Consider the following 20,019-nt stretch of genomic DNA (forward strand, 5'->3'; position numbering starts at 1 on the left):
AAAGTACCTCTAAATAGTACATCACTAAGTGTTGGAGGAGATCGAAGTTTCTACCAGCAAAACTTCTGCATTGGAGTTTTTAAACTTTCTATAGGTGAAATACTACGTACTGAAATTCAAACTTTTTTCAAGTTAAATTCTAACAAGTTAGTAGTATGTTTTCTGCCACTACAACCAACCATGGTAAGTTATTGCTATTACTTAGCTTCTTTTTTTCTATTTTAAGCTTTAAAATCCGTAATTCGCAGTGCCTACCAGGCTACCATGAGAAAGACGTCATAGCTAAATAGCTAACACAAACCATGTATGGGAAAAAGAATGATTGAAATTGTTCATGTCTGACCGCGAGAAGTAATAATAGAAGGAATAACCAAGTACAAGCCTGTTGATCCACCACAAACGTAAAGACATTTTTCAAGTAGGCAATTAGTGATCAGGCATGTGAACTTAAGGTTATGTCACTAAATTCATGATTCTACAGTTAGAGAATTCAACGAATTAATTCTTGCGTTTGAAATTCCATCACATTAAGTTGGAGTTTCGTAAAAGGGTTTTCGAACTCCGATAGCATGCTGAAGTTATCACTTGTGAAAATTTCAAAATCTAGCATGTTGTGCTGATATTTTTTTTACATTCGTATTGTAGCTCACATTTTAATTTTCCTCCAATTTTTAGTCCATTAAAGACAATTGACTATTTTAAAATCATATTTTAGACCGCTTCTAAACTTGTGAAAATTTCAAAATCTAGCATGTTGTGCTGATACAGTTTATAGTGTAAAGTTCTAAGGGAAATCGTACCAACTCTTGTGCAGAACAAATGATATCATACCATAGCAGGGTCATAAATGCAGTTTATAGTGTCAAGTTCTAAGGAAAATCGTACCAACTCTGGTGCAGAACAAATGATATCATACCATATTAGGACATCATTGAATATGAGCAAGCTAACAACTATCACCTGCCAACCAACATTACTCTATGATACAAGAAGTAAAAATTTTAACGAATTTATGTGAACCCAATATTTTCGACATAAAATTTGAAATAAATATATATTATATTGGAACCACTAAAATCTCTGAACTCCTTATCTTTAAATAGGTTGAACTTAGTGCGAAAATCTTAAAAAATTAACTCTTTAAATTTAAATGTTAGGTCCGCCTAGGCGTAGACGGAGCCAATAGGATTATGCAAAACCGGAAATTAGCAGTATGTTTAGAATGCATATATGGCCGGAACAACTCATCAGCACATTGGATATACACATATGCTTTGCAAAGGGGAAAAGGGTAAAAAGAATAAAACAACTCCCAAGGCCTCGATCACAAAAACCACTCATCTCCTACACAACTTTTTTTGTGATATAGATATCTCACATTGTGAAACTAAAATTAGATTAGAAAGGAGCAGTAGCAATGTCTCTAATTTTTGAATTAATCCTTAAAGGATTTGATAAACCTTGCATCTCCTCCATCATCATGTCTTCCTCTTTGTCATGTACACAACCAACTACTGGTTCCAATCCCTGTCAACCAACACAACGTTATCAGCCGTTTTTTATCAAACACACAAACAAATATTACTAGTAATTATTAATCTCAATACTGTCGTCCAAGTATGATATTGCATAATTATGAAATCAATTTTCAGTAACTAAAATTATTTTTGCAGTATTTAGTGTTTTATCATTTAATTTCAATCATCTACTAAACGAGCTCATAACAAAAGCAACAACAATCTAAGCGTGAAAGCAGGGTCTTGTGGACCACATAAATTGATAGTAATGGGTAAGCTGATATGATATGAGGTGGTTAACAACTAGAGACCACGCAATCAATCAAATTGCGCCATGCAACTACACAACGTGAATAAACAAAGACTCTTGCTTATCACCTACCACTAATAAAAATAGTACACGTAAACCTAGTCTCGTATAGTTTTATTCGATTGGCAATATTCTATTCTCACCATTTTTCTAAAAAACTATTCTCCTCACGATTCCCCAACTTTTTACTACTTTTTTTTGGGTCTTCTTTAATTCTTTTCTCTTCCCCCCACCCCCGAATATTTGGCCCTTTGATTAGTATTAGGAGCCGATTGGCGGAGCCACATGTAGTTGAGGAATGTTAATCACCCTTCGTCGTAAAATTGCACTGTATACTATGTAGCTAGGTGAAATTTTTATTTTATGTATATACATTATATATTGACACTCCTTGACTTCTTCGTGAATTTACTTCTTTATATTTTGACACCTCTTAGTGAAAATTCTAATTCCGTCCCGAGCTAAAGGTCCCAATTACGTGTTCAGTAGAATTAATTGGTTAAAACATTATATTTACATAAGAAAATCTACTTAAAACTATATAAATTGTAACGATGCAAAGGTACATAAAAGCTTGAGAAGTTACCTTTGTGAAAATTCTCATAGCTTCTTCAAAACCTTTTGTATTAATAACGTAAAGTGCTGCATCCTGCATTCAAAAACAAGAACATACCATTAATTAAGACTGTCTAATTTGTTCATGTAAGGAGGAATAGGTGTCGAAAGTCGAACGTAACACTACATATATAAATTTCTACTTCCATATTACTTTATTTAGTAGACTTTTAAGTCCAGCTTCCTTATTTCAGAGAGTCGAGAGAACTCAAGTACTCTCTTTCGGTTCAAGGAACAATTCTCAATTTTTTTTTTCCCTTGAACAAAACAAACCAACCTATTGATACCGGAAGTTGGGAATCCAACGAATTCCTCGTCTTTATTAATCTATCTATCGATAGTAATTTTCGTTTTTGATAGCTTATCGATGATTTCTTAAATTAGACCTACTTAATCTACAACAAAGCGAGCAACCTCAGAATATTTGGAATTGGCTAAGTAGAAATAGCTTTTTATCATTCAATGAGCATTGAGGTGTTTGGTTCATGACCTATATGGTGGAAAACAACGGAAAGAAATTAAATAGAGAAAACTATCTTTCATTTCTTCTTTCATTTCACAAGAAACAAAATTGTAAAATCAATTTGTATAAAAAGGGAACAACACTTCCTACATTTTCGTCCAACCAAACAAAGGAAACAAAAATTCACACTTCACCTTGACATCTTTGCACATCTTAATATATGCATTCAGATTCAGACGATTTAATCTTAATAAAAATAAATAGTACTTAAGATTAATTCTAAAGAGAAAATTAAAAGGAGAAGAGAGAAGAAAAAGAATAATGAAATTGGAGATGCTGACATACTCTAGCAAACTGAATTTGATTGAGATTGAGAGTTCTAGGTTCATTCTCTATTGATGATGTCCTGTCTAATGGAGCCACTGATGACCCTCCCATTATTTTTCTTTTGCTGTATAGATAGAAATAGAACAAACAGAATGGTCGAATATTGTTTCTGGTTTGTCTTGAACAAGAAAATGTTTCAAAGTTTTCTGACTTTTCATAATCCCATAGGCCCTCTATATATAGTAGTTTCCACTCAAGCCACAACCGTCAAAAGAAAAAAGAAAAAAAGGACAAATGATTCGTATAAAATATAGAAAAGGATGTTTTACTTAATAGGGCTCCTAATTTGTCATTATTACCTAAGTTCCCCCATAGAATCTTAAATTACAATTGTTGCCAGCATATATGTAACCATTGACCTTATACGTGCAGATTAGACATTCCAATCATTTTGATACAGAGTTAGGTCACTAGCGTTCGCCACAGTTATTAAAAAATATTAGATCAATCGCGCAAAAATATTTTTTATTTTCTAATTAAAGGGATTATTTGATATCGCTCCATAAATAAAATTTCTTATATATGTATATCTAAATAATATATTTTTAAAAGATTGTATGCATATGTAGAATATATAGGGGATGATATCTCTTGTAAGTAATTAATACAAGTAAAAAATAATTTGAGACATGAAGTTATAAAGCAATATATGCTATCATTATACTCGGGATAAGTGGATAGATAGCTACTATATTACCCGTTATTAAATATTAGCCACTAGTTTCAAACACCATGAATGATTCATGAGGTTTAAACCTTTATGAGTTCAAAACCAAAAAATGATGGATGGAATTCAAACATTTATAAGTTTTAATGTGTTTTAAATAAGACATTTTTATCTAAATTTTATTTATGCATTAAATTATAATTAATTCTCTATTACTTGTCAAACGATCGCTAACAACTTAAAAAACTGGCCATCCACCTAATTTTTACATACTCACATTCATTTTTGAAACAAAAAGGAAAATAAGCTAGCACTATTTTGGAGGTTAAATCCATTTCGAGGTGGTGCGCATGAAAAGAAATTGAAAGTAGTGGTCGTGAATTAACTAAATATGTAAGCATGGGACGTTAGTAAAATTTTTGAAACTTGAAGGGGAAAGTAGAAGGTTTAACCAATAAGAGAGTTAACACTTGACAGTTGACACTTGTCACGTACAAAAAATCAAAATGAAAACGAACAAAAATAGAATAAAAACATGTGAGGCAATGATAAGTAAGATAACTATGAAAACGCAACGTGGCAGAAACAAATGTCCACATTTTGGGCTACGTGGAATTGAGGACGGCTGTACTGGACACGTGTGCATTGCTGGATTTACCATACAGTTACAGAAAGTCTCCAAGTAAATCCAATTTGGTAATATATGTTTTTTCTCTAAAAGTAGAAAGTGAGAAGCTCTTACGTGTTATCTGCAATTTATACTAACCAGTACCATTACTACATGTTTATTCCAGTTGATTGGCTAATATGGACAGACAGGATTCAATATCGGACACGTGTAAGATGCTTAATGAAGTTTGTTGTAGTGTTTGCGGTTGATTTTATGTTTGTAAAAGGAGAGACCAATTCACGAATTGATGTTATTGGTTCCTATAGCCTCAAACTAATATATAAAAATAATTATGTTGACAATTATATATTTAATTTAGGGTATTTTATTAATATATAAAAGTTTTTGAAAAAAAATATATTGTATTCTCATAAACTCATGTTATACTCTAAATCAGCCTCTGCGTACAAAATCAGTTTAGTGATTTTCCATGGACAGTTCAAAAATATAATACTCACATAGGAGAGTGGAGCCATAATAGAAGATACAGGTTCATAGAATCAATAGCTTTGAATCAAATTTTGTATTTTTTATTAAAAAATTTAACATATGTATAATTAATGTATGACGAACCAGTAAGAAACAAATTGCGATTCATCATTCATAAACTTAATATCCTAGCTTTGACCCATAATGCACATAGATGTATTTATTTTTAATACATAGATTGTAAATTATTATTATATTCATTAATTTATATTAAATGTATAAATATCAGATATAAATTAATGCATTATTGACATGAGTAATAAGACGAGGATGTCGGTTAATTTGGTAGAATAGGAAGAAATTTCTTAGTCTTGTTTGGTAGAGGTCTACTTTGACCCGATGTGACAATTGACGAACAATTATTGGGAGTTGATGGATTCTTGTTCAAAATTGGTCTCATAAGACAAAAGTTAGACGTATGCTTTTTTCAACCCATAATAGTGCAACAAGGAAGGCGTATGATTTTCAGACAACATGTGTGCGTAACATGTTTTTTTTTATCTTTTGATGGTAAAACTTCTAATATTCTTATCTCATGTGTTTGGTTCTTTTGGGCAGCTACATATGGACATTTTATATAGGCGGCTAGTGTATAAAGATGAATCTAAATTTAAAAATAATGAATTTTATATTTATTTCAAATTAATATAGCAATAATTATATCTATAATTAAATATTTATAAATACTTTAATACTATCTCTTTTTTGGTGAGAACTTTAATAATTTTTTAATATACATAGGCATGATAGGTGTAAAAGCTACTCGATCCTATAAACGCCGTAACTTATTTGTCCTTTAGAGCTGCCAATGTTTAGTGTAGTTTTGATTTCTTTTAAACCTCTTCCTTGTCCTCCTTCCTTCCCCCTTAAATTTTGTACGTATTGTTATCTTTCTGTTAAAAAAAAAGGTTCTAAATTTAATATGATAAAAATGTTTTTTCAAATATAGTTTGTTTGATGAAATCATTTAGTAGTATTTGACTACTTCAAATTGTTGAAAATGTTTATTTCTATTCTTCAAGAAAAGTGATACCAAAAGGAAAAATATCACTTATGAGCAAAAGTTTTTTTTTTTCTTCACTATTTTGTCCTTGTAAATAATTGGGGAAAGGGATATTAATAGTTTTGGAGAAAAGGCCTTAAATAGTCCCTTATCTATGAGAGTAGGTCTAAAATGGTCCCTTAAATATACACTTACCGGTTTTAGTCCTTTAACTATTCAAAAACTTATCAAATTTGGTCTCCGTCTAATTTTTATACAAACAACGTACAAACCCATAAACTTCCGTGAGATTAATGTTAAACCATTCCTCAGACCCGTCTCTCTCTCTCTCCCCCGGCTTCTTTTTCCTCAAGTTCCTCTTGTTAAAAAAAAAAGCATTATGGCACTAGTGTCACTCTCGAGTCTCTGAAATTCGAAAAGACAAACTCAAGCACATAATTTTTGTAACCATTCTTCTCAAACACTACTAAAAATCTGGCAAAAACTGACGGATTTTCAATAATTTTTTTAAATATTTTTTTTGAGAAAACTGCGTCGGTTATTTTTTGCGCAAAAATGCGCAAAAAAAATATAATTATTCTGTATACTATTTTCTAAAATAAATTGATGGAGTCCGCCGGTTTTTTATTTTTATTTTTTAATTTTTTTATAAAAAAAACAGACGGACTCCGTCGATTTTTAGAGCGAAAAAACAGTATAAATTAAACCAATGTAAGTATATGAACAAAGAATATTAGTGGTCTAGTGGTAAAGCCCTTTAATGCCAAGGAACATACCCGGGCTCGATTCCAAGTTCCCACATTTCATTCTTTAATTTTCAAAAAAAAAAAAAACGATAGGAGTTTGTCGGTTTTTTTTTTTTTTTTTTTACAAAACCGACGGACTCCGTCAGTTACGAAACGCGAGAGAGAACTTGAGGAAAAAAGTTAAGGTTAAAGGTTTATGGGTTTGTACGCTATTTGTATAAAAAATAGACGAAGACCAAATTTGATAAGTTTTTGGATAGTTAAAGGACTAAAACCGGTAAGTGTATATTTAAGGGACCATTTTAGAGCTACTTCCATAGATAAGGGACTATTTATGGCCTTTTCTCAATAGTTTTGCAAGGAATTAAGTAGATTACGAGTGGAAATTGCAAATTACTCCCACAAGATTATCCTACTTCACGTTTTACACCTTACAAATTTATAAAATATTTCACTTACTGGAAATTGATCCAAGAAAATATTTCCCACACGTTAAAATTATTTCAAAATAATTTTCGCGAGCCTTTTCTCTAAAATTATCGTGTGTCATCGAAAGAGGAGATATGTGAAGCTTCTCTTTTAGATTCTTCAACGTGTGGGCTGAATATGTCAGTTTTCTATGCTCTTGAATTCTCAATATGTAATGAACCATGGAGATTGTCTTCTCAAAAGAGGTTGGTGAAAGTGGGGCAGCGCAAGAAAATAACAATCATACCCGACATTCAGAGTGCTGGAGATAAAACCAGTGGTAGCCATAAAGTGGAGAATTTCCATCCATTTGTTGAATCTATACTAGCTTAGGACACAATTGAAACAATTAAACTATACTAGAACATTGATAAAGTTGGACTAGATCTCATTGCACAACACAGGAAAAGCTCCCTCACTAGTACTCTGGTGAACTGCTTGAGTTACAGAGATCCAAATCGCAGAATCTAAAACAATGGTCTTTGATCGAGGAGAGTGTGATGAAACAGAAATCTACAGTTAAATGGATGCAACCAGGCAACTCCAATACCAAATATCTCCCCTATGATGAAAGAAAGAAATCAAAGAAAATAAATTGTGGAGCTAACTTCAACTGGAGTTTAGTTGGCTGATCCTATAGATGTTGCTACCTCCGTCCCAATTTACGTGTCTTTGTTTGATTAGGCACGGAGTTCAAGAAATAAAAGGAAACTTCCGAATCTTTTGGTCTTAAATTAATTTTTAAATCTTGTTGTCTTTTAACTTGCCATTTAGAATGTTAGAATTACAAACGTTAATAAATATAGAAACACACTCCTTTTGGGATAGATAAAAAAGGAAAGTAAGACACTTCAACTGACAGGAGGAGTAGAAAAGACTATAATTCTATAAATAGAGTACTTATGAAGAAGATTCCCACACTCTCTCACTGTCAAAAGCTGGCACTCTGATGCAACTGACAAGGAAACATTTGATGGGATATGCGACATTAGAGATGAAGAATCACATGGAATGGATGACTATAATGCTTTTTAAGAAGTCTCAACCTATGATTTAAGTGTGAAGTTGGATGGATTTGTTTGCAACAGAGGTTACAAAAGGCTATTAACTTTGTTGCTTAAATATGACGATCCAGTTATAGTGAAAGACTACACCAATTGTGTGTTGTACTAATCTATATAAGCTTATGACCAAAGTTGCAAGGAAACATCATGTTATAATAACTGTGTTATCTATGAAGCTGAAACATGTATCATTTCTGGAGGAAAATGGCAGATAACATATTAGCCCATGAACTTAAAGGCGTATACTAGGAAATAAGTATCACCTAAGTACACGATCAAGATTGATCTACAGAAAGTTCGCGACGCTGTAGAATGACTTTTCATAGAACAAGTCATAGAGAAGTTGGGGTTTCCTGAAAATTTTATTGTTTGGGTATGTATGTGCTAGAACAGTGAAAATGCTATCCTGCTAAATGGTGAACCTTCAGAGATGCTCCCAGAGGACTTAGATAGGAGACTCGCCCCCTTTTGTATTTGCAATTGATATGGAGTACTTAAGCATAACTCTAAATGGACATAGCTGAAAGATTTTAAGAGTCATCATAGAGCTGCAAATTTAGGAAACACTACCTAAGTATTGCAGATAATTTATTACTATTTACACGGGGAGGTCTAGCATCTTTGATGTTTTACAACAGTGCTTCAGCCAATTATCAGCTGAATCAGGTCTACTATCAAATGTGGGAAAAAATTCGGTGTAATTTGGTGGAGTTTCTCAGAATGAATTGCCCTTCTCTTTAGTGTAGTGGCGAGAAAATTATTGCTAGGAATACAGCTGGTGCAGACAGTTCTCTTTGGTATCCAAGCCTATTGTGTCTCAATTATTTGTGATACCTACTAAGACCTCACGCATAGCACTGTTGATGCATACTATAAAATCTACATCTGGCCGGAGTTTAGTAGTGGCTTGGGATAGAATGTGTTCTCCTAAGTACATGGGATGACTGAACCTAACAAATTTGCAGCTATGCAACAAAGCTACTATCATTAAAATATGCTGGGATCTAACACAAACACAGGATAAGCTATGAATCGACATTACATCAAAAGTCAACGATTCAAAAATGGTACAGGTTATCAGGAAAATACTTGGAAGTAGGAACTATTTTGAAGCAGATGCAATACACTACCAGAGTTGAAAACAGCATGATAAGACAAACCTACTTGCAATTACTATGTAATTCCCCTCTTAAGAAATACTTTGATGTTCTGGAATGATGCAAACCTAAGGCTAAGATTCACAATGTGAGTGGGGATGAAGGTGGATTGCAGGAGGTTCACTGTGTCAAACTTATGATGAGTCCGATGGGCATCCATTTGCATTTTAAGGGCCCATGGAACAGAGTGCTACAATGCTTATGAAGACAAATTTACAAAACAACTGCTTGGGACCAACATTTGGGTGCCCAAATCTTTAGCATGAGATGCTGAGAGTGCCCATGTCATCTGTATTAGAAAAGATCAGAGAATTTCTAAACAATCATACGCCATATAACCACCAAAATATGTGGTAAGAATTAAGTCCACGAGAATTAAACAAAAAGAGACTCCGAGGCAGTATTTCTACCTTGATATTCTTTCACGTTATAACAGATACGAGAATAGAGCAAGATGCAGCAGACAAAAAATCATGTACGGAGATACAGAGATAGAAACATCTAAGGCTTAGGGGTAGAGATTTTGTCAATAAATGAAGTTCAACAATGTTCTTGGTTAAAATAAAAATGACAGCTTACCGTAACACCAGAAAGGAAAATGGATTAGACACATTAACTGTAGTGCATTTTCGAACACTTGCAACACCGTGTTTATCAAACTCAGAGCACTGCATAGTTCGCTTATAAGGAAAATGAAGATGAAAAGACATTCCCCCTGAATTAAATTGAAGTGGGTTTAGCAGTATCTTTAAGAAGATAAATTCATACAACTCCCATGAAGTATTGAACCATACTCTCTTCAAATGAGAAGAAAAAATGAAAGCCAAACTAAACCCAAAACAGAAGGCCTCATGCATTTCCTCAGAAAAATCCGCCTTATCAACATTTGAATGACAGGTAAAAGTACAAGAAGGATCACCCAGTATAACTGACAAGGCTTCGTTAGTGCATCCATCAACCCCAAGAGTCACCTCAGCCTTGACAAGTATGAAGGAACCACCACAAAGAGCAAATATACTCAAATATAGTTTTCTTTGCTCTCCCAGTATAACTGACAAGGCTTCGTTAGTGCATCCATCAAACCCAAGAGTCACCTCAGCCTTGACAAGTATGAAGGAGCCACCACAAAGAGCAAATATGCTCGAATAAAAATATCTTTGCTCTCCCGGTATAACTGACAAGGCGTCGTTAGTGCATCCATCAAACCCAAGAGTCACCTCAGCCTTGACAAGTATGAAGGAGCCACCACAAAGAGCAAATATGCTCGAATAAAAATATCTTTGCTCTCCCGGTATAACTGACAAGGCGTCGTTAGTGCATCCATCAACCCCAAGAGTCACCTCAGCCTTGACAAGTATGAAGGAATCATCACAAAGAGCAAATATGCTCAAACAAAACTTTCTTTGCTGCACCCCTGAAGACAAGTCGACAAAACAAACAAGAAATATGAGACCCCCATGTAAAAACAGTCAAGAACACATCAAAGACTGCAGCGAGTACCTGCAGCCCCACTGACCATAAATTAGAGGTTTATGTAACCTCGTCATACATGCTGCACAGTCTCTACATTGTAAGAAGAACAAATTCACCTAAAACAGAAAATACAGAGTAAAGGAAGCTTCTCCCCTACCCTCTAATAGCCAAGAAAGGCCACATAGCTTATATTAGATTACATGATCAGAAGACCAGTCACAAAACTTATATCCTACAGTGGATTCCCAATATTGCATAAATATGTTATTTTTCCACCAAGAATATCCAATATCTCGGTTTTGTTGTCCACAATCGCATTTGTGTAGACAAACAGATCTAACGTGAATGCTTGTACCACCAACAAGAATTGTCATCAGAAAAATGAGATCTACCTCTTTCCAGGTTTAGGGTATCGAATCTACTCTCCTCTGGTTGCTTGTAAGAACTAACATTGTAGTCGGCCGCAGCATTACAATCCTGGCTTACATTATTCTGAAAATTATAAACCTGCAGTTGACTTAATCAATTAGTAAAGATATGGGAAACAAAAGGAAAGACAAGTTCTGGTGCAACACAAAAATAAGAATAAGGTCTCACCGTGTCAGAATCATTCACTTGTTCTTTGTAACTTTCAGGGAGCATCGGGAGATGATGTCCAACGAAATCTTGATGAACTGTGCCCAAGGAATTGCTTCCAAAACAGAGCTGCTGCATGTCATTGTTGGAGTTATATGGCGCACAGAAATCGCCCAGCATTAATTGTCCAGTTCCAATGGTATCAGCACAGCTATTTAAAGGGATTTCAAAATCATCAAGCTCCATATAGGCATCTTCTGGAAGAATCATGGGGTTAAGACTATAATTAGCTCCACCACTTGCAGAGAGATCAGATCTCGATTGACCTACTCCTGCCCGGTGATCGATGTCTCCAAGGCCGTCGAATATATCATTCTCATCAGTAGAAGGAGCAGGCGGACCATTTACATCTTGGTTGAAGTTCTCCAGATTCTGCTAAAGGAGGAATATTAATCAAAAGACTTTATAATTAAACAAGTTCCCAATATACAACAATGTTGTACAATTTGCCATAATACAATATCCTGAAAAAGTACAAGGCAAGCAACTGAAAAACAAGCAATACTAAACCATAGTTCCTAAACCCTATAGATGCATAAATTAAAGCAATGTTTTTTCCCTGATGATATTCTCATCAAGCTGTTTAATAGATGAGTTCGACTATCTGTAGAACCTTGTTGAAAACCCTTATTCTCTTGCCGTTTAACTTAAAAGCACTCACACCAAGAATAGTCCAAAGAACATCAAGTGTAAAGGCCAATCTCAAACAAAAAAGCACCTTCCATTTAACTTTACCAAGTCAAGTGCTGCTTTAAGCAAAACTGAGAGAAGAAATCAGTGCAAACACTAGAATAGACAACAAGTGAAGACATTAGCTAAACATGAAATGAAATTTCAGTGACAAACATGCGCTTGAATGTCAAAGCATATCTCAATAGATTTATAAACACTACACACCTGATTAGTCTCATTTCCAGCAGAAAGCAGAGTAGGGTCTTCAGTGAAAATGTCTAATAGACCATCGATCTCATCACCTTGCTCGTCAGGAGGCATCTCATTAGTAGGTCCGGAAACAGGGTTCACCATGCTAGGGCCAACTGGACAACTCTGTTTCTCTGGAAGTATTAGCAGGGGAGAAAAAGAATAGGATGAATTCAATTGACCAGGCACCTCCTCATCAACCGGAAAAACATCTGATGTACAAGGTTCAGAAGGAATCTTGGCATCTTCCCAATCTTCCTCCTTAAAAGGTGCTCCATACTGTGCACCATTTTTTGGACCAGGCCCACTCTTCTGGAATACTTTACAAAGCACATAATCCTACAAAACAAAGATTTGATGAATAACAAGTATTAAAAGTTACAAATATACAAGGAAAGATGATAATACTATACCAAGACCCACACTAATATAACAAACATAATAACTCCAGATACCAATATTTAACTCAAATTTAAAAACGCCTTCCTTCCGTACGGTTTGAACCTTACGGACAGGACAGCACACCACACCTAAGATTGGCTAATAATTACACCATAGAATTTGAGGAACATGAATTATCAATTTCTTTTTTTATGAAGGTAGTGCGCAAGCCCGCTTGTGCACACCTCAACACTTCCACCAAGTACCCACTAGCACAGGTACCGGGTAACTATGCCACCAAGGCTAGACAGAAAAGAATTACCTGGTATTGTGTCTCCAGGATTTAACGTAGGAGACCCAAGAAAGTTTATAATTAAGGAACCCTAGCAGAGATAGTAGGGGACAACATACTTGGGAATTTATCATCTTAATATTATCCTCATAATATTTATTCCAGAAATCAGAGAATATGACCCAATTTGCAACAATGTTTTAATCAATATTTCTCACATATGGAAATTATGACAGTGCCATAACGTTCTAATCAGGTTCTCACTGATGGAAACTAGATCATATTACCCGTAAGCCAAGTGCAAACAGAAAAGCAGAGTGAGGAAACTGCAAGCGGCTATCATCGCTATGAGAGCACAAGAAGAGAGCATAAAAACTGATGTAAGAATTAGGTAGTAATAGCCAAGATAGGATATAATTACCTGAGCAAATCCTGCATCAATTAGTTCTTTATCTTCAAACTTGTATTCATGAAGAACCCAATCAGTTCTCAGCCCGTTCGGGGATTGACCTCGATGAAAAATAAGTGTTTTAACTGATCCAACACTCCTGCCATCGGAAGTAATAGATCTATCTTTCCCAGTAGTTTTCCAGTATCCAGTTCCAGTAGAGCGATTCATTCTGACTCCACTAGCATACTTTCTCTTCGTTGGGCAAAAGAAGTACCACTCTCGATCTTTACTTTTATACAAACATTTGTCTGGAAAAAGATATTAAAACATTACACAAAGTTGAATAAAGATAAGTAGAATCATTCACCCCGCCCCCTAAAAAAGGTATTATCTAAATGCTAGAGATTTCTACTGAAAGAATTAACAACTTTGATAGTAAAAACAGAAAGGAAAGCATAGACTTTTATCACTACGGATTCTAAATGTCAATTTTAGAGATTCAGAGCAGCGAAAACAAAAATGAGTCATAAGTAGAAATTTAATTAACAAACTGATAACTTTCCTATCTGAAAGCATTTTTTTGTAGTACAGAACAGACAACTTAGCACATTATGTACATGATTCCCAAAAGATAAACATTTGTAGAATGCATAACACTGTATTATGTATGTGATTCCTCTAGAACCTTTTCAAGTAAAAATTGTTGCTTTTCCATTTAAAAAAAAAAGGAGAAAAGAAAGGGTCACACTATTGGTTGAACTACACATTAAACCACTGATTAAGAACTTCTAAGGAGAATGAGTGCCAGAGCTAAGGGGGTCCTATATTCTAAAGAATGACTGCGCTTAGAATAATGCAAAATTTTAACAAACTTTGAAATATAATCTATAGACAGAGATACCTGGAAGGTCCTCCGGGGAGAAATCGTAGATGTTGAGTTCCGTTATGCCTTTAAATAGAAGTTCTTTCCCCATGTTCTTCCGTTTGAGATAGTACATAATCAGCTCAACATCAGTTGGGTGAAAGCGAAACCCAGGCGCAAGCCTCATCTTTGAAATGAGAGAAAAAGAAAAAGACAGCCAAACTAAATGAAAACAACCAGCCCAGGAGGGCAAGCTAGCGAAAACCTAGACTAAAAATAATGGTGCCAATAATCCTAAGAGAGCTATCTGCACATAAACCAGAGCCTCCCACCCACCCCACAACAAAAAATTCTAAACTGTCAAGTCCAATGCCGAAACAAGATCTTCCCTGAGCACCACAGCCTCCTTCGGTTCATGAAAAGTAATGCACTCCAAACAAAGAACTGATTCTTCTTGCAAAAGCCAACAGACATCTGGTGCACAATCAAAAACCTGTTATTCATGAAGTCATCAGCCTCCCATATAAAAACCTAATAATGCCAATTGAAAAGAAGCTCCACTAGTTGATCACCACGTGCTACGTACACAAAGAAATAACCTTTCACAGAAACAAAGCAACCCCAAACTGGCAAAGGCCAAGATGACAACAAAACAACTAAGCAGGCTCTATGTAGGAAAGACAAAGCCCTAATAGTCAAATTTAAACACTGATTCGAATTGAAGGAGCATAGCTAAAACCAAATACAGACACATTCTCCCCATTTGAAATGTATCAGTTCAATATAATAACACAAACACACAGAAATGACAACACGAGAAAGAATAAACCGATCGAAGCTATCAAACCCTTAAATACCCACATAGAATTTCAATTAAAAACACAATAAACAGGAAAAAAGGAACAAACTTTGACTGCATAATAATCAAATCAAGAACAGTCAAAAAGTAGCTTACCCATAAAGAGATCAAATCAGAGAAGCCAAAAAAAAAAAAAAGAACAAAACTTGACCAAATTATAATCGCAGCGATCAAAACCCTAAATACAAACCTCGATAATCACACAATAGAAGGAAGAAAAATACATCGGTTCAAGGTAACAACAACAAAAAACACAGACACGAGAAAGAATAAACTGATCACAGTGATCAAAATCCCACATACAAATTGCGACAAAAACAGAATAAAAAGGAAAAAAGAACAAAACATTGACTAAATAATAATCAAAATAGAACATAATCAAATCAAGAACAATCAAAAAGTAGCTTACCCAGAAAGGAAGAAAAATACATCAGTTCAATATTTAAAAAAAAAAAGCACAGATATGAGCAACAGGAGAAAGAATAAACTGATCACAGTAATCATATATTTAAAACCCCAAACATCCAAATTCGAAAAGAAAAAAACAAAAAAAAAAAAAAAGGAAAAAAGTGACAAAATAATCATCAAAAGAGAACAGAATCAAATCAAGAACAGTATAAAACACAGAAATGAGCAACAGTAGAAACAATAGACTGATCACAGTAATCAAACCCCCAAAACCCTACATACAAAAAAAAAAAAAAAACTGATCGGAGTAATCCATCAATCAAAACCCCACATACAATATTCCAAAAAGAAAAAGCATAATAAAAGGAAAAAGGGAACACACTTTGAATAAACAATAACCGTATTGAATCGACAGGCAACTTACCCAAAAAGGGATCGAACCGGAGAAGGCGAAAAAGGACAGCGTTTTGGGGGATGGAAGGGCAGAGGAGGAGTGAATAAGTGAAAGGAAATCGAAGAGTGAATAGGGTTTATATAGATAGCCGCAGGGTTTTAACCACAGCTCACAGAGCCTTCTTTGGTAATCTACGCCTTTTCATTGGTTACATTTCATGGGCAATTTGGGTAAATTATTTTGAGTTTAACCCAACATTTACACTTTTCATCCCTTGGTTATTATCAAATTATGATGTTTTGGTCCCTTCATCATTCATCGTCATCTCTCATTATGTCATTAGCCCACAATAACAATAGTACTTTTTTATTTCCTTTAATCAATTGTATGAATTATGCGTATTTGCGCGTACACGAACTACTCAATCTTTTACTTTCTATAGTTTTTACCAGTATATTGAATTATTATCTGATATACTAGTAAAAAGTTATTAAAAATATATGATCCTAAATCCACATATATAATACAAATAAGAGAACTTAAACATAGTTCTATTATTACTATTGTCAAATCATATAAAATTATCATGGATCAATCAATAGGTACCATGTAATAATTATTAGATTTTTTTCTCTCTTACTATTGTTACCAGCGATCTGATTCGTTTATCAACCAATGAAATTAATTAACTAGATTTTGTGACAATGAAAGTGTCATTACTTAAACAAAAAAAAATCAAATTGAAAGAGTTACAAACTATTAGAATTTATTGTTTCATATTAGCTAAAAAAATTATTTCGCTTCGTAAGTAGAATAGTAGTTGCACTTTTGAACTATCTAAGACAGTAGTTGCACTTTTGAACTATCTACGATTTGAACGGAAACACTAACTTGTACCATTTCAAATAGTTGAGGTTCGTATTCAAGGCAGATCAACCATTAACGAGAAGCCAATTATGAGCTACTTAGCTAACAACGAGAGTCTTTTTGAACTACTTTTAACTTAAGGGTGTTTTTGTGCCGAAAATAAAATGAAAAGCAAAGTCATTTCATATCAAATAATTTAAAATAAAAAATTGGCCCTTTTCCCATTTTCAATAAAAAGGATTTCAAATGCCAAAATAAAAATGATTCAGCATATTTATCATTCAATTTGAAATGAAAATAAAAGAATATAAACAAAACTCAGAACCACTATTTGACAACACTAGTACCAGAGTTGTTCTTTATTTGTATTAGTTCTCATACTCTTGAACTAATACTAGAAGTTCAATAGTTTTAATGAATTAGCATTATTTAAGCGTTTTACTACCGTCGTACAAGATTTTACTTTATATCCTTTAACTTTGAAAAACAAAAAAAATCATAGTCAAAGATTGCAGTAAAAAACAAAAGGGGGTGTTTCATTGCACAATTGCAGAATTCACAAAGAGTACTGTAGATATATACATGGTATAATACAATGCATATACATATAAAGAACTTTTCATAAAGTACCAATAACTTGTAAGTATATTTCTTCTAGTTTTCAGTTCGCAACAAATAAGGTCTGCGATAGTTGCATGAGATTCTAGAACATTCCGGCATGTTACCTTTAGATCGTGACAATTTTATAAAAATTATTATTATAAAAGAGTGGACTCCACCTTATTTTTTTTTTAATTACTATTATGGAAGAGAAGAGTGAGTTGAATTTTTAAATACAGACCAACTTCATCATTTTAAGAAAATATGTGTATACGTTTCTTGACCGTTTATATTTCGTCTTTTTGATGTTATTCCTCATTATTTGTGGGAGACGTATGTGTCTAAACTTATACCCAAAGGTATAAGTTTTAAATCTTTTGGTTTTATGACTTCTCTGTTTTTGTATTCAATTTAAATCGTTGTTTATTTTTTCCTGAATTTCTCTTCTTTAAATTTTCTCTAAGCTTACATTTACCATTTTCTGAACTTATTATCATTATTTAAATGTTTTTTTTTTATAATTGTCTCCTGCTTCTTCACGTGGATCCCACCTTAATTATTATTATTATTATTATTATTATTATTATTATTATTATTATTATTATTATTATTATTATTACAATTGTCTCCTAATTCTTCACATGAATCCCACCTTAATTTTTTTTTTAATTTCTACTATTATAGAAGAGTGGGCCCCACTTTTTTTTTTTTGATTACTACTCCCTAGGGCTGGGCATAAATACCGAAAATTGAAAAATCGAACCGAAATTTCAACAAACTGAACCGAACCGAACTAGTTTGGTTCGGTATTTGGTGTCCACCGTCAAAAAACCGAAACCGAAATAGCTGAACCGAAGTTTGATAAAACTGAATCGAAAAACCGAATGCGCACCGAAATTTAATACATTACCCCAAAAAAAAAATAGTCTAGGCCCATTAAGTTTAAAGCAAAAAAACTCAATTGTAATAAATTCTCTTTTGCATTTGTATCCCTAATTTTCCACTTCAATTGAGAAAATCAAATATCCTTAACAAAGAAAGGTAACAAGGATGTGTCTTTAGGATTAATGTATGTCCTTTATGTATTTTCTTAATTATTCTTACGGTATGTATATAACACCTAGTAATCCTATATCATGATTATAGTTTTTCTGTTCTTGTGTATCCTGTTTGTTTGATTTTGATTTCAATTTATCAGTTTTATGTTTTATTGTTTTTGAGAATATGAATTAGTGTCAATGGAATCGCTTCTAATATTATATCAAAAAAACCGAATTGAAAAAACCGAAATCGAACCGAACCAAACTTTAAAAAATCGAAACCGAAAGAACCGAACCGAACTAGTTTGGTTCGGTGTTCGGTGTCCACTTTCAAAAAACCGAACCCGAAATAGCCAAACCGAAGTTCGATAAAACCGAACGCCCACCCCTATTACTCCCTCTATTTCAATTTATGTGGACCCATACGGAGTTTAAGAAAGTATATAAGACTTTTAAATTTGTAGTGTAAAATGAGTCACATATATTTTATGTGGTTATAAATCATTGCATAAAGGTAAATTACTTTCAAATATAGAAAGAGGTCATTCTTTTTTATACGGACTAATAAGGAAATGAATTCACATAAATTAAAACAGAGGGAGTATTATAGAAGAGGGGGTTGATGGGTTGACACCAAACCCACTCTTCTATAATAGTAGAAGTTATGATGTTTGGTCCTTTTGATATTGGGTTAAGTATAGTTTACCTTTGCTTGTTTAAGATGTGAGGTTTTGGTCCGCCCATTTGTGAATTCTTCTGATTATACACCACCAACAACAACATACTCACAATTGGGATTTTAGGACAGTAGGGTGTATGAAAACCTTACCCCTATTTTTGTGGAGTGAAGAGGCTATTTTTAATAAGCCCTCGGCTCAAAAAAGTGTATACAAAGTAGGATTGAAAGGAAAATAACGATAATAAAATAGCAAAGATATAAAAACAAAGCAGATGAGGCAATATGTAGGAGTAAAAAATTGAGGAATAACATACTACGTACTAAATAGGCAAAAGTCATAGACAATCCCCTAAACTTGTCTACAAATTCCTCATGGCCACCTCAACTCAGACTTGTACCTATTGAACACTTATACTATTCCGAATTTGAACCAATTAGATACTTTTTTAATAATCTGCCAAAAATGTAAAGTGTGTGAGTTACACTTGCCAGTGACGTGGCAAGTGACAAATTAACTGTGGACACATGGCATTTAAGTTCTATAATAATTAAAAATTATTTTACTGAATGAAAAAGGAGTATTTTATGCAAAAAAAAAGGACCCTACCACCCCCATCCACAGCACCCTTCCCCTGCTACAGAACCCCGTCCCCTGCCACC

General features: G+C 33.8%; 1 protein-coding gene across 3 annotated transcripts; it reads right to left on the reverse strand.

Annotated features, from left to right (window-relative positions):
- Positions 1–10,056: 10,056 nt before the first annotated feature.
- LOC132616182 (NAC domain-containing protein 82-like) lies at positions 10,057–16,358 on the reverse strand. 3 transcript variants are annotated; one of them, XM_060330789.1, is made up of 7 exons: positions 16,204–16,358; positions 14,552–15,005; positions 13,681–13,958; positions 12,563–12,925; positions 11,627–12,037; positions 11,422–11,536; positions 10,057–10,970 (listed from the first exon to the last, which is right to left on the reverse strand). In XM_060330789.1, exons 2-7 carry the CDS (start codon positions 14,697–14,699, stop codon positions 10,132–10,134), a joined length of 2,154 nt encoding a protein of 717 aa, XP_060186772.1. In that variant the 5' UTR covers positions 14,700–15,005; positions 16,204–16,358; the 3' UTR covers positions 10,057–10,131. The 3 variants fall into 3 exon arrangements, with proteins under 3 accessions (XP_060186772.1, XP_060186770.1, XP_060186771.1); XM_060330787.1 differs by having other exon boundaries at positions 11,627–12,040; XM_060330788.1 differs by having other exon boundaries at positions 11,627–12,040; positions 14,552–14,986; positions 16,204–16,354.
- Positions 16,359–20,019: the final 3,661 nt, after the last annotated feature.

Source organism: Lycium barbarum, chromosome 10, assembly GCF_019175385.1.
Source record: "Lycium barbarum isolate Lr01 chromosome 10, ASM1917538v2, whole genome shotgun sequence".
In the NCBI taxonomy this organism is placed as follows: Eukaryota; Viridiplantae; Streptophyta; class Magnoliopsida; order Solanales; family Solanaceae; genus Lycium; species Lycium barbarum.

Excerpts from the sequence above, each read along its gene's own strand:
- LOC132616182 (XM_060330787.1), bottom strand. The coding sequence starts at position 14,699 with ATGAGGCTTGCGCCTGGGTTTCGCTTTCACCCAACTGATGTTGAGCTG. Across the intron at positions 12,041-12,562 it reads CTGGAAATGAGACTAATCAG|CAGAATCTGGAGAACTTCAA; the intron begins GTGTGTAGTGTT and ends TTCCTCCTTTAG. Across the intron at positions 11,537-11,626 it reads AAGTGAATGATTCTGACACG|GTTTATAATTTTCAGAATAA; the intron begins GTGAGACCTTAT and ends AGTCAACTGCAG.